Genomic DNA, 15,459 nt, shown 5'->3' with positions numbered 1-15,459 from the left:
GTAAGAAATGTGTCCTCCACCAAGTATACCATTTCAAATATACTAAGGATGCAGTTGATCCAACAAGTTGCCAGGGTTAAGAGAAATGCTACATCTCCTTAAACCACTACAAGGCAACCTATATAATTAAATAGGAAAGGACACAGACAAGTTTCTGTGTGTTCCACGAGGACACAATCCAAGCGATTGATTCCACGCTGTAAATAAGTAATCCTCACCTGATGTGATTTAACTGCAAAACTCCATGCCTCAACCTTGAACTTTACTGCATTATTACATTACCCCATTTCATTCAGAGGGTATACACTACTTTTCTGCTTTACAAATTTTTGTTCATAGGAATCGTACACACCAGCCACGAGGAGAATGGGTGGCTTGTCAGGATGAAGCTCCATCTGCCGGGCAATCCACGGTCCATCAAAATGGGCATACCACCAGCCTTTCTTCTTATTCTGCGGGTCTTTGTACTGGTCAGCGGGGCGGATAAATGGGATGCGGAAGAAACGCTGCTGTCGGTTCATCTCGATCTCCTGCTGCCTGGCAGGAAGCTGGGCTGCCGGGTTCTGCTGAGCTGTCACAGGGAACAAGGACAGTCACCCAAGGGAGAAGGTAAACAGTCTTTAATCCTAGAATGCACCACCAATTTTTTTTTAAAGCCGAGACAGGGGGTCCTAATAGTGAATTTAAAACAAAATGTAAATATGAATTATCTACAAATGAATACAATTCAAAGTGTGATTTTTTTTTTAGAATTTTCTCTCCCCCCGCACACACCCCAACCACCAGCACCACACCACCAGCACCATCGGCAGCAGCAGTAACAACAGCAGCCCCCAGAGAATCCCACAAATGCTTGCATCCCTACCTAAAATGAACTCATGCAACTCACACGGCAGGAAAGCAAACTAGTTCTGTTTACTAGATTTATAGTTTTCCTCCAAGGAGTTCATATGAACGCTGCAGAATGATTTTTATGGGACTATTTATGATGAAACAAACAGCAATTCTACAAATCTAAGGGATTCTAGATATTAGACAATTTAACCACAATTTCCTCAAAGAAGTGAAAGACATAAAAGTTTTCTCCTTGCCAACTGATCTGGGGATGTAAAATGGCCCAGATAACACAGATATTTTATGAATAAGATTTAAACAACTTTATGACAACAAAACTGTAACAGGAAGCATGAACCTTCACTCAGATTTACTTACTCTGAAACTAGACTTCTCTTGGAATAAAATCCATTGTAGTAAGTGGAACGTGTATAATATTTGGTTCTCTTTGCCAATAGAAAAGAAAAATCCTTGCTCTTCTGTTAACACTGAGTATTGAGCTCACAGTAACCTCTTTTCCCTTGCTCAATTTTCATTATGGTTGGTTTTTTCATTTTTTTTTTTTTTCCTGAAAACACACAGTTCTCTGGGGCAATGACTTTACATCTTCAGGAGCATAATTATGGCAAATCTGTTTCATATTCTCTATACTCACAACTTTAAAGGTAGACCAATCATTTACTGCAGCTCAGTTAAGAATCTCTCTGAAACTAAGTATGTCAATGAAAACTTGTATGTCTAAGTCAGGACAGTCACATGGCTTTTGTAAGACTTTCCAAGTACTGAAAGGATGAAATTACTCTTATTCTACCTCTTGCACCAATAGCAAAAGCTACAGAGCAGCTGAATTTATTTCTGTGCAAACAACAGAAAGCAAAAAGCAGTTAGCAAAGTTGTATATGCCTATGAAAAGAGAGTCCCAGCTTTATTAGTGATTTAAAAAAGCTGTATCACCTTCAGCATGTTACCAGAGATGAGCTTATTTATCCTCTCATTCCTATTCCCTCAAAACAACTTACAGCTCAGTGTTTCCACTTCGAGTTTTAAAAACTACCTACTCTTCAGGATATACACTAACTCAAAACTAAAACATTTTATAAAAAGGATTAAAAGGAAAAAACCCTGCCTTCCATCTTAAACAGTGAATTAGAACTCAAGGTCCTACTGATCGAAACATACTAGATACCAATGGCCACCCATTAGTACAATCTACTTTTTTTCTTTCAAAATAACAATCTCCTGTTGGATAAAATTAAGAAACCCAACAGAAAGCCTTGGATGGCTTTGTCTACTAATGTGAGAAAGGAAACTGTATTTGGGAAGCCTGGAAATGAACAGTCATCTGGAAAAGTACAAAGATACAGATGTGGAAAGCCTGAAACTAATCTTCTAAACAACTATTTCTTTCACATTCAATTGTTCTTCTAAAGTGTATGAAAACGTTTCAAATCTGTAAGTTTGTAAGTTACTAGAAGCAGTAAAAAATAATTATGTGCAACCATTTGGCAAATAAATATGGCATTATATTCAAATCATTACTGTTCAACTGATTCTAGAAGAAATTTACTGTACACTAAGATGACTCAAAGGTTTTGACATTATCAAAAAAACATGTATCATAGGAAGCTATAGAAGTAACAGAATAATCTCTTCCTATTAAGAGGTATTCTATTAAGCTGTGTACATTATCACATGAAAGTCAGATCTCTTCAGACAGAAATCCTTAGACCATTACAGCATTTGAAACCAGCACCTAAAGTTAGTCTTTATTCTAAAAGACTAGCTGCTTATTAAGATAGAGTTTTGCTACAATAAGAATTGTATATACTCAACTTAAAATGCTAGGTTTTTTAAAAAGGAAGTAATTTGATAAAATAGGGACTTCCCAGGTGGAGCACTGGTAAAGAATCCGCCTGCTAGAGTTCAATCCCTGGGTTGGGAAGATCCCCTGGAGTAGGAAATGGTGAGCTGTTCCAGTATTCTTGCTTGGAAAATTCCATGGACAGAGAAGCCTGGCTAGAGTCCATGGGGTCCCAAAGAGTCAAACATGACTGAGCGACTGAGCACTTTTATAAAATAACAGATTAATTAAATTTTTTTCTGCAAATATATTTTGGAGTGATCCAAATGAAAGTACTCTCAAATTAAGTATCTTAGTACATATAAACCGAAATTAATGTACCACAATTCACCTTAAAATTGTAGCAAAACAATGTTTAGAATAAGTTAGTACTTTATAAAGTATTTTTAACCCATCTTCCAGTTAGCTCATGAGTAACCACCCATTGACTTACGTGAATTGTTCAAAAATGGTGCAAAATCTGTGAACAAATATTTTATGTTGAAGAAAAGATAAAAATGCCAAAAATGTTATATAAGCATTCTTCTAATTCATAACGATTTCCCATCAATGGAGGTGGTGACTAACAGATAAATTCCCTATCCATAGCCAAGTACTTCTATAATAACCTACAAGTAGATGCTGCTTTCCAACTTTTAAAAATCTATTTTGATGTTTGGGGGACATCCTGCTTGATAGACATAGAAAGAGGACCAAAATTTAATTTTTAAACACAGCAATATCCAAACAAAAATCCAAAACAGCAACTTAATAATCAACATGAGAGTACCATCAAAGCATTACTAGAATTTTTGTAGGGGAGGGAGGGAAGAGAATAATTCACAAATTCATTAAAAATGCTTTTTATATAGAGAAAAAGCATTACCACACTTACATATACTCAGCAGGTTTTAATTTCTTCACACTGTCTTAAATCTTAAGCTGACAACATTTTTAGTTAGGGATGATGAAATAAAACTACTCTCCAAAGTCACTGTTTCAAGCAAGTAAATATAAATCTTTACTGGGTAATTTGCTACTACCCCCCAAAATTATTTCTGAAAGCCTCTTTCCAGGGTAAATGTGATGAGGGGTGTGCTCCCCTACTACAGCAAAAGGAAAAGGGTTTCTGAGCCTCCCAATTCCTAACTCTTAACACTAATCATGATTTGTCAATGTCTTACTCTTTAAGGCTATATTTTTGTTAATTGCTACGTTGTCATAATTTTGCTTTCTCAAATTAAGGACTTCTAATCCTTCTAAATATTAAACTGCATAGCCATTCCTTTTATAAGTCAAGCAGCTGCACCATTAGGAAACCTTCTGGAGAACAGAATTTTCTCAAATAAGCTGTTAAGCATCTTGGTGCTCGTCACCTTTCAACTGTACTCCTGTGTCAGAATAAATTTTACATGAGAGAAAAATAAAAATGTACTTTTCAGAGCAGAAGTTACCTTCTACCCTGAAAATACACCATGTTCAATTAAAATTCTCTGAAGACTACATATATGTGGAGTATGTTCATACACAAGTCCTAGTTTTCTTCACATACCTGGATGGGACCCTTGGGAAATTTTCTTAATCTACTCTGTTGTTCTTCCCAGTGGTACATTATGAATGGAAACAGTATGGGAACCAGTAAGGCAAGCCACATTTTATTTGCTCCTTTTGGGGCAAAGTTGGCTGAGTAAGGTGCCAAAGTTTGGTTTGGTACAATAATACAATAAATACTTATATATTCATTAAAAATGTGAATGTCAAATATGAGAACATTTATTTCTTTAAAGAAGTGCAATCATTCAGATGCATAAATTTTAAAATAGAATATAATGAAAGTCAATCAGTTGAAGGTCATGATTAGAACATTACAGCTAAAGATTATCGCTAAAAAAAATACTCCTTTGTCATTTTCACAAAACAGAGCAACTGTGGTAGGAACTTGGTACAGACAGTGAACAGAGAATGGAATCATTGCATCATCTTCAATTCCTAGAGACAAAGTTTTAAACCAGAGAAGAGAGAGGTAGTTACAAAAGAGCAATGTTTAGAGGGCTTTCCACCTGCCATCTCTTAGTTGCAAGGCAAGCTTACTGCTCTTTCAAGAGTCTTACATTCTGATTGATGACACCCATAAGCAGTTACTAGCACTACTAATAACACTTCCCTTCCTCAATCTAACCTTTGCAACAGCTTAGAAACACTTAAATTTTACCACCTAATTGCCTTTCATCAAACACTGTTTTATTTGCTAGGAAGGTAGTAAGGAGACAAAATATAACCGTGAGCTCATTTCCTAAGTCAGCTTGGGTCATGCATGGCTAAACTATACTATCAAGAATTGGGAATATACCTCTTTAAAAAAAAAAGATATTAATATGCTGTCACCTTGACATTAACCAGAATTAACCTAATAAACTACTCCTATGGTAAGTTGAATAAATGAAATTCTAACTATTGTTTTTAAGACTGAAATTACAACTCACAGTTATTCTTACTAAATGTTAAAGCTAGTATGTGCTTTGACTAGGTTATGACTCTTCTGCTGTATTCCCCAATTGCACATACACAGCTTTGCCGTTTGAACAGCAAAGTAGCAAAATTCATTTTTAGGATCTCAGTCAAAAAATCAAATTCTGGTTGAGGGAAAATTCTTCTAACCAAGGTACTATTTCTCACTCTTATATTTTCACTGTATTATAAAGTGTTATTTGCAATAAATATTCTTTTTTCATAGTAATCTTTATATTTCCACACTTAATCTTTACATATGTCTGTATATGCATATGTGGAAAGAATACGTATTTACAGCATTATCATACAACTTCCTCAGTAGAGATAATTTTTACCCCTAGACTTTATCTTAACAAGTAAATTCAATACTTATAAACAAATATGACTTTAAAGATGTATCTAACAGAAATAATACTTTGAAAGACAAGCTATCATGGTTGTGTCAGGATCAGTGGACCCACAGTTCTAAAGTAAGAGGAAACTTGGACAGTTTTACCCAAATGCCTTATGCATAATTACATGTAATTATACACATATACTTTGGAACATTCAGAAGTACAGATGTGTTTTTACCATAATCAGTAACAGACTTTGGAGCACGCTGTTCTGTTTCGGTATTTCTCTTCTTGTTCTTGGATTTCCAAGCATGATACACTTTTAGTCGCCTATGAAATTCTTCTCTGCAAGCTGCCAGGAGCTCAATATCTATCAGTTACATAGAAAGATTTAAAAAAAAAAAGCAATTAACATCCTAATTTAGTTCTCTAGCATAATTATTCTTTGGCATAAACATATTTTTAAATGAAGGTTTCATTTTTAAATTAACAGTACAAAATCAAAAGTAAACCAATTATTGACAAAGATGAGTACTTTCATGGTAATACTATTTTTTAATACAGAGCATTTTCTTATGCATAACTACTATCTTATATCTTTACTCCACACAAGAACTCTGGACCAAATAGGTCTTTTATAGATAAGGAACCTGGATCAGAGAGGTTAAGTCACTTGTCCAAGGTCACAGACCAGAATAATAGAATAAGAAGTCACTGTGCTCAAATATAAGCTAGATTTACAAGCACCGCATGTTTTACATTTGTAATTATGCAGATAAACTCAGTGACAAGGGAAAGAACAATAGTGAGGCGTCCTGTACGATTATGACATCTGAGGTCCTAGTTACAGGGTCCCAAATTCAAATACTGTGACTGACATGTGAACACAACTGTGTGGGAGCCCCTGGATACAGTATTTTACTCTGTTCTGTTGGAAGATAAACAGCTTTAAAAAGGAAAAACTCCACTGCCATTTTTCACTCTGCATTTATGGGCCAAAATTCTTGCTGGAATAATCCCATGGACAGAGGAGCCTGAAGGGGTACAGTTCATGGAGTTGCAAAGAGTCGGCCACAGCTGAAGCAAGTGAGCTCACGGACCAAAAGGGTCTGATACATAGGCATTTAGCTATTACGAATTGCCGGGAGCCAGGGTGAGGAACGCCGCCCGTGGCAAAGCTCATGAGGCATACGCAAAGGCAGGATCGAGCCTCAGGAGTCCCCCTGGAAATTCTCGAGCATCTACCCCCAAAACCAGAGTCTGCCTTCTTTACTGCTTTGTGCTCTCACCTACACCTCTGACTTTATGGAGGGCTGTCCCCCATCACCATCTCTCTCTCTGAAAAAGAGTTAACTTAGAGCTCCAGTTAATAAAGTTCCTGGGCGTGACAAGAGTGTTTTAGTTCACAAACTCCTTTGGAAGTTCTCTAGCCTGCCTGAACAGGTTCTTCCGGCCACATGTGATTGTTCACAGCCTCCCAACCGTGAGAGGCATGAGATGTTCTAAACTTTCTAAATACAGATTCCTTTGAGCAGTTAGAAGATTATTAGTATAGTATAGTGGGTTGATTAGAAATTGTATCGGTGAAGGGTTTTCATTTATTGGGCCAATGTTTGCTGCTAAGTTTCCATATCCCTTACCTACTGTGTCCCTGGGAGTGTACTGATTAATATAGTTGGTGTATAGGAATGTAAGTAGTAGCTTTAATGTTTGTAACCTTGGACCCTTGAGTTAATTCTTTTCTTGTTATAGCTGACCACATCTTTGCCCTATAGGAATGCAACTTTATCTAATGCTTTCAGAGGGTGGCGCCTCACTTTAGAATAATCACCTTTAGAGAAAAATAAATTTTCTGAAGAAAGGGTCATAAAATGTTAATAGGCCTCCTGGCCAGAAGATGATGTAAATCACCTAAATTTTTGCATATGGTAAGTTTGCAGGAAGAAAGCCTGGCTTCAATAAGGATCAAGGACTGCTGACCTTGCCTGACTCTACCCCTTCCCCCATTATCCTCTATGCACAACTTAAGGTACAAAAACTACTTTGGAAAATAAAGTGCGGGCCTTGCTCACTGAAGCTTGGTCTCCCCATGTCGCTCTTTCTCTCACCTTCTTGCTGAATTCCCATCTGGAGCGTGGAGGCTCGTCAAGCCTACTAATTTTGCCTGGGCTTCTAAGGTCTGACCGGGGAGGCCTTAGTGTCTCCTCTCCTTCGGGAGAATGGGAGGACGCCTGCGGCCTATGTAGGTGACGCAAACTCCTTGTCTTGGAGTTTTATTGGCTTTCCAGGTAAACCAAGTTATTCAGGCTCTTTTCTTCACTGAATTTCTTCGCTGAGCTATCCCTATTTAACCACTCTTTATATCTTTAATTCTATCGTATCCTGATCGCCGAAGCCGTCTCCCCTTTGAATTTCCTGGATCCACCGGGGCTGGACCCCAGCAACGAATAATGACAGGAATGCTGTGTGCTGTGCTTAGTCACTCAGTCAGGTGCAACTCTTTGTGACCCCATGGACTGTAGCCCGCCAGGCTCCTCTGTCCGTAGGGATTCTCCAGGCAAGAATACTGGAGTGGGTTGCCATGCCCTCCTCCAAGGGATCTTTCCAACCCAGGGATCGAACCCAGGTCTCCAGCACTGCAGGAGGATTCTTTACTGTCTGAGCCACCAGGAAGCACATGTTAGGACAGTCAGTCACTGATACAGCCCCAACTGTAACTTCTCTGCGCTCTTCCTCTCTGGCCTGCAAAATCAATTTAACTTAATATCTGTCTTTTAGCTTTGTGAAGAAACTAGGTCTTCATTGCAAGGTGTGAGTAAAAAGAGAATGGTTTCAACTAATTTATATGAATAAAATTCCCACCCCAATCTAGGTATTTACTTGCCAGCTACGGAACTTTCCCACTTTTCATCCTCCCTGTACACTTACCACAAGAAGTATTGATGGTATCACGGAGTTCTGCGTATTTCCACTTACTAAGATCGTGTTTCTTGGTACCAGCAGCCGCCTTCGTGGCTTGTACAGCAGGGCCTCTGTAATTATTACACATTTTTACATATTGAAACTAGAAACACAAAATGTTGACTAAATAGACAAGAAAATGAACCTAAGTTTGCAAACTGGAAACAACTCCTGGAAAATATAATTTTTTTATCTTTAATAGATGAGATTAAGAATGGTATTCTATGGAATGCCCAGGCAAATTAAAATTTTCCACTGCATCATTTTTGTATTAGATTTTAAATCAGAACTTCTGATTCCAATATTCTAGTACCATGGAGTCAGAAGTTCTGATTTAAATATTTTTTAATTTAAAAATTTAAAATATCTGTTTAAATATTTTACCCACACCTGTTTAAATATTTTAACTCATGGATATATGATCATCAAGACTTAATACATTTATATATATATAGTGTGTATATACATATATTCCTCAAAATCAAAACTACAATGAGGTATTACCTTACACTAGTCAGAACAGCAATCATCAAAAAGTCTACAAATAATAAATGCTGGAGAGAATATGCAGAAAAGAGAACCTTCCTATGCTGCTGGTGGGAATGTACATTGGTACAGCCACTATGGAGAACACTATGGAGGCTCCTTAAGAAACTAAAAATAGAACTACCATATGACCCTGCAATCCCACTCCTGGGCATATATTCAGAAAAAAACTATAACTGGAAAAGATACATGCACCCTGATGTTCATAGCAGAATTATTTACAACAGCCAGACATAGAAGCAACCCAAATGTCCAGCAATAAACAAATGGATAAAGAAGATGTAGGTATAATTAATATATACAATGGAATATTATTCAGCTATAAAAATGAATAAAATAATGCCATTTGCAGCAACATGAATGGACCTAGAGATTATCGTACTAAGTCAGTCAGACAGATAAAGACAAATATCAAGTGATATCTCTTATATATGGATTCTAAAAGAAAAAAAAAGACACAAATGAACTTATTCTCAAGACAGAAAAAGATCACAGACACAGAAAACAAATTTATGGTTGCCAAAGGGGAAAAGGTAGTGGGGAAGGGATAAATTGAGAAACTGGAATTAACATATACACACTATTATGTATAGAATTAATAGCCAACAATGACCTGTTGTATAGCCCTGGAACTAAGCTCAGTATTATGTGATTATGTGAAGTGAAAGTTGCTCAGTTGTATCTGACTCTTTGCGACCCCAGGGACCATACAGTCCATGGAATTCTTCAGGCCAGAATACTGGAATGGGTAGATGTTCCCTTCTCCAGGGGATCTTCCCAACCCAGGAATCGAACCCAGGTTTCCCTTATTGCAGGCAGATTTTTTGCCAACTGAGCCACCAGGGAAGCCCAGGAATACTGGAGTGGATAGCCCATCCATGTAGTAAGGGAAAAGAATCTAAAAAAGTATATACATATAGATAGATAGGTACTTGTGTGTGTGTGTGTGTGTGTGTGTGTGTATAACTGAACTGCTGTGCTATACACTTAAACGATATTGTAAATCTACTATACTTTAATTGAAAATTGTTAAAAAAATCACATACTTTAAGATCATGAGAAGCACATGATGGGTTAAGGGCCAGTCACCTGCAGACTGCTGGAAGCTGCAGATGACCAAGCCCCAACCATTCCTACTGGCTGACTCTCCCTGGACGTCTGGATATTTACAAGTCCCCAGGGGAGTAGCCAAACTGCCACCCTTTGCAGAAGTCTCCAGATATAAGCTAGAAGAGCTGCTTGGAGCCTGGAAACTCCTGTGACTTTTGAGTTCAGGTCAAAAGTTTGAAAAGTTCTATAAGCAGATAAAAAAATCACACCTTGGTATTCAGTGAGTAATAATATGACAACTAGTAAATTAAAGGAAAATGGTTGTAGGTCACGAGACAGATAACGGAGATTCCAAAGGGTACAGGTACTATAATATGCCCCAACTGGTAGGAACGTTTGAGCGGGAAAATAGAATGAAATAAAAAATAAAATACATATATTTACAATATAAAAAGTAAAATAATAAATAGTTTAAAAATTAAATGGGATAAGCTGTTTCACAGTAATGCTCCTGAGGGACGATCATGGTACAATGTTCAAAATGAGCTCGTATTTTCTCAGCATTTTACATTTTGAAAGACAACAGCAATCATGGCAAACAACCGAGACATAAGACACTTAATGAGACTTATGTTATTTAAAAACGATGCTTGAAAATATGAATCGTCCTTCCTGAAATAAAATTACTCCTTCAGTACTAAGCTTAAAATTGAAACAAGGTACTTATGACTCTTCGAAAGGGGTAGTTATGCATTTTTAGAGAATAAAAAGTAGCATACTTCACCCTACATTCTTAAAAATTGTTAGACATGATGATTTTTAGTCACTTATATGCCAAGTTAAAGAATAATGTGTGCCCGTTTAGTCCTTCCTGAATTTTCATGGTTACAATCTGTGTCAAGTTCACTGTAGAATTTCTTCATAAGCTGTGTAACTGGCATTCTTCATGGAGCTTTTTCTTCTTAAATGTTTTGCTCAAAAAGTGCCAGCTGTGTGTCAGCAAGCTCTCCCTATTACCCTTAACAATAAATTATGCTTTTAACATTATTCAAATATCTGTTTTTTCTTTTCTGCATCCTGAAACCACCATTCAATAAGCTTAACCAAAAAATTCTCTTGTCTTCCTAGCTCTTCTACTAGTCTTTTCTAAAGGTAGCTCAAATTATGGGTTTTTGCCGTTGTTTTCTTTCCTTTTGAAAGAGAAAGTGATTCTACATTATACAGCTTTATAGACTGTCGAATATATATGAGATGTTGATATACATAAGATGTATTTTGATACTTCTAAAAATCACACTGAATTCAAATTATTACTGCTTGAAATATGGTTTTACTGTTACCAACTTTTAATTCATAGTACCTCAAAGAAAAATACACCTGCTAAAAAGCATATTCAGCATCCTAAGAAGTACATAAATCAAATTCACTTAAATGCCCCCCACCCTCATCTTTGGAAGTATTAAGATAGAAAATGAAGCTTCACTTTCAACGACTGATTATTTAGACTTGTTATAAAGACAATCATGTGAACAACAGAGTAAGGCAGTGGCAAAATTGACTTTGATTTAAAAAAAAATTAATTTGAACACTTTCAATTAGCTCTGTAAGTTCAGAATTGAAAGTTAAAAGGTTCTTGATTCATATCCAGGTGGTAACGGACCAGATCCTGCCGGGAAGTTCCATTCCTTGGTGGCTCAGCTTTTACACCTGGTTTTCCCTCCCTGTGCTATGGTGGGCAGGGGCCTTGGGGCCACACGCTTCCTCACTTCTCTTCCGTTCCCCAGGCAGAGTGGGTCTCAGTCAGGGGGCAGCACCACCCTCAGGGGGCATTTCAAAGTGTCCCTTCCGTCACAAGGACAGGAAGGGTTCCCCCACTGAGACCGAACTGGTGGGGTCCCTGGCAAGTGCGACAGCACCAGCAACAAGGGACAGTCCCCTCTGAACACCAGCTGTATCCCCACTGAAAAAGGCCAATTTACAGGCACTCTGGTTGTTGTTTTTTTTTTAACCTTTTTCTACGTTAGTGTGGCAAGAGAGCAGAGTGACATTTCTTGTACAGAAAATTTACATGGAAAGAACAGGCTACTCTATATAACAGGTTCTGGTCCAAGTGATGAAAATATGATTTTGATGTGACACTTATCTCCCCAAATTACACTGCACTAACCTACTCAAAATTTCTGACATCTCTTTCGCCATTTGTTCCCTATAAGAAAAATAATAATCCAAGTTATATAAGACAACTATATAAAAGTATAATAAAAATTTCAATAAGAGTATTGCTTTAGTAACCATACACTATTATTTTACTTTGCAAAAGTTGGTAATACACTTTTTGATATATAGCCATAAAATACAATAAAATTTTTGTTTGACTCCAGTTAAAGTTATTTGAACTTCATTTTTGCAGTAGCAACTTTTGGATAAAGTCTCATGAGAGAGAGCCATGCTCCTGTGATATTTTCACATATAGAATATAATCAGCATGTTCTAAATGCACACAGGGAACTTGGTGGAATTCAGAATATGTACAAGGATTTTTGCACTGGGGTTGCTTGGTAAATATTAATTAGGGCATAATGGTGGTACACCAAATGATCTATTTTATGGTGTCAGAGTTTAAATAAGAGTCTGAGGTGTTCAAAACTCTAAAATTCAAAATCAAAGCATGCCTAAAAATATTCAAATCAAGTACTTGTTAAATTAAAGATCAGAAGTGTTCTGACCTTTCAAGGATAAACATTTCCCAAAGGCAAAAACGTACTTTTTTTTATTAACCAGAAGACTGTAATTTTTCTCAAAATCTGCTTAATTCTGTGTAATGGAATGTTCATGTAATCATGTTCATCGGCTTCCTTAATATTTTATTTTCCTGTTTTGCTCTCTTCCTTCATAATCAATCATTCATTCATTCTATTCATCAGACTCTGGTAACCCCAAAAATCTTATAAGTCAGCAAAAATCAAGAGAAAAGAAGATGGCCATGTTTGCTTCAGGACTCAGAGCTGGGCCCTGACCATAAAGGAGAAGATTCATGGCATTTAACTGACTGAAACAAATTTCTTACATCAACTTGCATTGGTAGCTGTTGCATTCATGGTGATTCTTTGTATATGTGAAAACATCTGAGTACCTACTATCATTTTCTTATAGTTGAGAGTCAGCACTTTCATATTAAAATAAATAAAATATAATAAAAATAAATAAAATATAATAAAATAATTATAGACTGCTGTCTTTTTATTTCTCTTTTATGTGTATTATTTAGAGAAAACTATTAAAGGAGGTTGCATCATTTATGAAACATTTGTTATTGGTACTGGGATCTGATACAGTTAAGAACCTTCAGTACAAAGGATACAGCTGGAAAAATAAAAGCTGTTAAACTTCCAAATTTTATATATATAGCACATATACAAAAATATATGTAAAAAGTATATTTTATGCATATAATGTATATGTATATCCCAAAATGTTATTTAGATTCTCTCTGTGGGGAGATTTTCATAACAAAAAGATACACAAACACCACAATTAACAATACATATATATAACTTCAAATTATGAGCTGTTTTAGGTGTTAGCAGAATAAACTATTACACATACTGAAAGACAGCTATCTGCCATGATTCAAATACTTTAAATATTTTGCTTATTCTTATTTATATCTCTACATCTACTTCTATAAAGACATCAGTAAGGGAAATTAAAAACACATAAAATGGGTGTTAAAGTTGAAACAAAGTTAGCAAACACAAGGAAAGAAACCAAATCATGAACTACTGTGACTGAACACCAAAAAGGAGCATAAACATCTTTCCTGGGCAAAATAACAATGATGATGATAGTAACAAGGACGTAAAATTTACTTCAATGAGGAAAATATTTCTCCTAAAAAGTATCCACAACCTATTAAAAAAGAGAAAAAAAAGGTTACACGATTAAGTCAACTTTAAAAGGGAAATGACATACGGTGTCATTGTGCGTCTTGTTCCGTTAATTCTGTGAAAAGAATACACATATTTTAGTCAATACCATAACCAATTCTGAACTGTGGAAATCTGGATTGTGCCAAATTTGTGTTTCAGTGACTTTGCAAATTGATTTTCAAAACTCCATTATCTCTATTTAACCTATGTATGAGAACACTCAGAATTTTAATGTTTTTAAATCTTCATTACAAATGATTAGAAAAGAATAAACTAAAGGCATTCCATGAAAATTAAAGAGTGAATATATTATATCTGGATTTGAAAAAATTACTCATGTGGGGTTTGTGTTTGGTTTTAGTAGAATCTAGAAATGATAATATTAGATAATGTGAAATCATTACTTTGCATCAAGGATCATTAGTGTTATTAAATGAGATCATAATTTGAAATACATTACATATGTAGGAAATAATTCTTACTTAGAAGTTACTGGATGGAAATCCAAGCTGGAAAAGTAACTTAAAATTGTTTACTGCAGCAGAATCTATCTACATATATATTTTTAAATGTATCACACACCCCAAGAACACTTTCATGCCATATATTGAGAACAGAGTTACTTAGGTTCTTACTCATAAACATGTTAGAAAGAGTTCAGTGCTAACTAACGTAACATAAACACTCAAAAACACTTAGTTGTAGCCCATGGAGTAAGATAAAATAATCAAACATGGGAAAATACATAGAGAACATCATCCACAATAAAGTGTTAATGCTTGTAGTACAGCGTATAAAATAACCAGGCACTTCAGAAGTGAAGGAGTTCACAGGGAACCGAGGGTCAGGAAAAGCTTCCTGGAAGACAGCTGGCAGAAAGGACCTGAAGGGACAGTCCAAGGAGGGGACATCATCCCTACAGCTACCCCACAGGAGAACTAAAACTCTTCTGCGGTTCAAGTCATAACTACTTATGTATCTCCTAATTACTTCATAGTGATCCCATCACCCAGTTAATGCTGTTTAATTTAAATCATGGTAGCTCATACCTTATGCTAAAGTTCCTAAATGCTCCACTCTATCCAAGACCACTCACACTGGATGAACTGCATCTTTCTGAGGATGGGAAGGAATCCACATATGAGCTAGTATTTTATTCACAGTACACGGAATGACACTGGATACAGCTAAATATTTCAAATGCTTAAACACAGAGTTAAGCCATAAATACCAAAAAGGGCTCCACCTAAGAGTTTTTCACTAAAGAGCGTCAGCCTTTATGATGTCAGCTGTGTCAAGTGCGGAACTGCCTCACACACATCATGGCCAGCCTTGGCTCACTGGGAACCCGGCCTAGCCCACTAGCTGGTTATCCACAAAGGCTCCAGACACATCACCAAGAGGCACGTGGAAGGAACTGAATAGCAGCTGGGCTGAACCTGCAGTTAAAAAG

General features: G+C 36.4%; 1 protein-coding gene across 7 annotated transcripts in view; it reads right to left on the bottom strand.

The window, feature by feature from the left end:
• Positions 1–15,459, bottom strand: part of MYO6 (myosin VI) — a 157,367-nt gene that overhangs the window by 4,676 nt on the left and 137,232 nt on the right. For 2 of the 7 annotated variants that reach the window (XM_086316879.1, XM_086316877.1), the window contains exons 29-35: positions 14,489–14,515; positions 14,050–14,079; positions 12,245–12,283; positions 8,449–8,552; positions 5,759–5,890; positions 3,129–3,155; positions 353–571 (exon numbers count right to left, since the gene is read on the bottom strand). In XM_086316879.1, the coding sequence (XP_086173005.1) occupies positions 353–571; positions 3,129–3,155; positions 5,759–5,890; positions 8,449–8,552; positions 12,245–12,283; positions 14,050–14,079; positions 14,489–14,515 (578 nt within the window). The remainder of the gene's footprint in view (positions 1–352; positions 572–3,128; positions 3,156–5,758; positions 5,891–8,448; positions 8,553–12,244; positions 12,284–14,049; positions 14,080–14,488; positions 14,516–15,459) is intronic. The other 5 variants (XM_086316880.1, XM_086316881.1, XM_086316882.1 and 2 more) reach the window with 5 other exon arrangements.

The sequence above is a fragment of the Bos grunniens genome, chromosome 9 (genome assembly GCF_055505025.1).
Source record: "Bos grunniens cultivar Pamir isolate PY7600 chromosome 9, Bosgru_T2T1.0, whole genome shotgun sequence".
Taxonomy (NCBI): Eukaryota; Metazoa; Chordata; class Mammalia; order Artiodactyla; family Bovidae; genus Bos; species Bos grunniens.
Note: the sequence above shows the minus strand (reverse complement) of the source record. Positions and strands in the feature narration are given on the sequence as shown.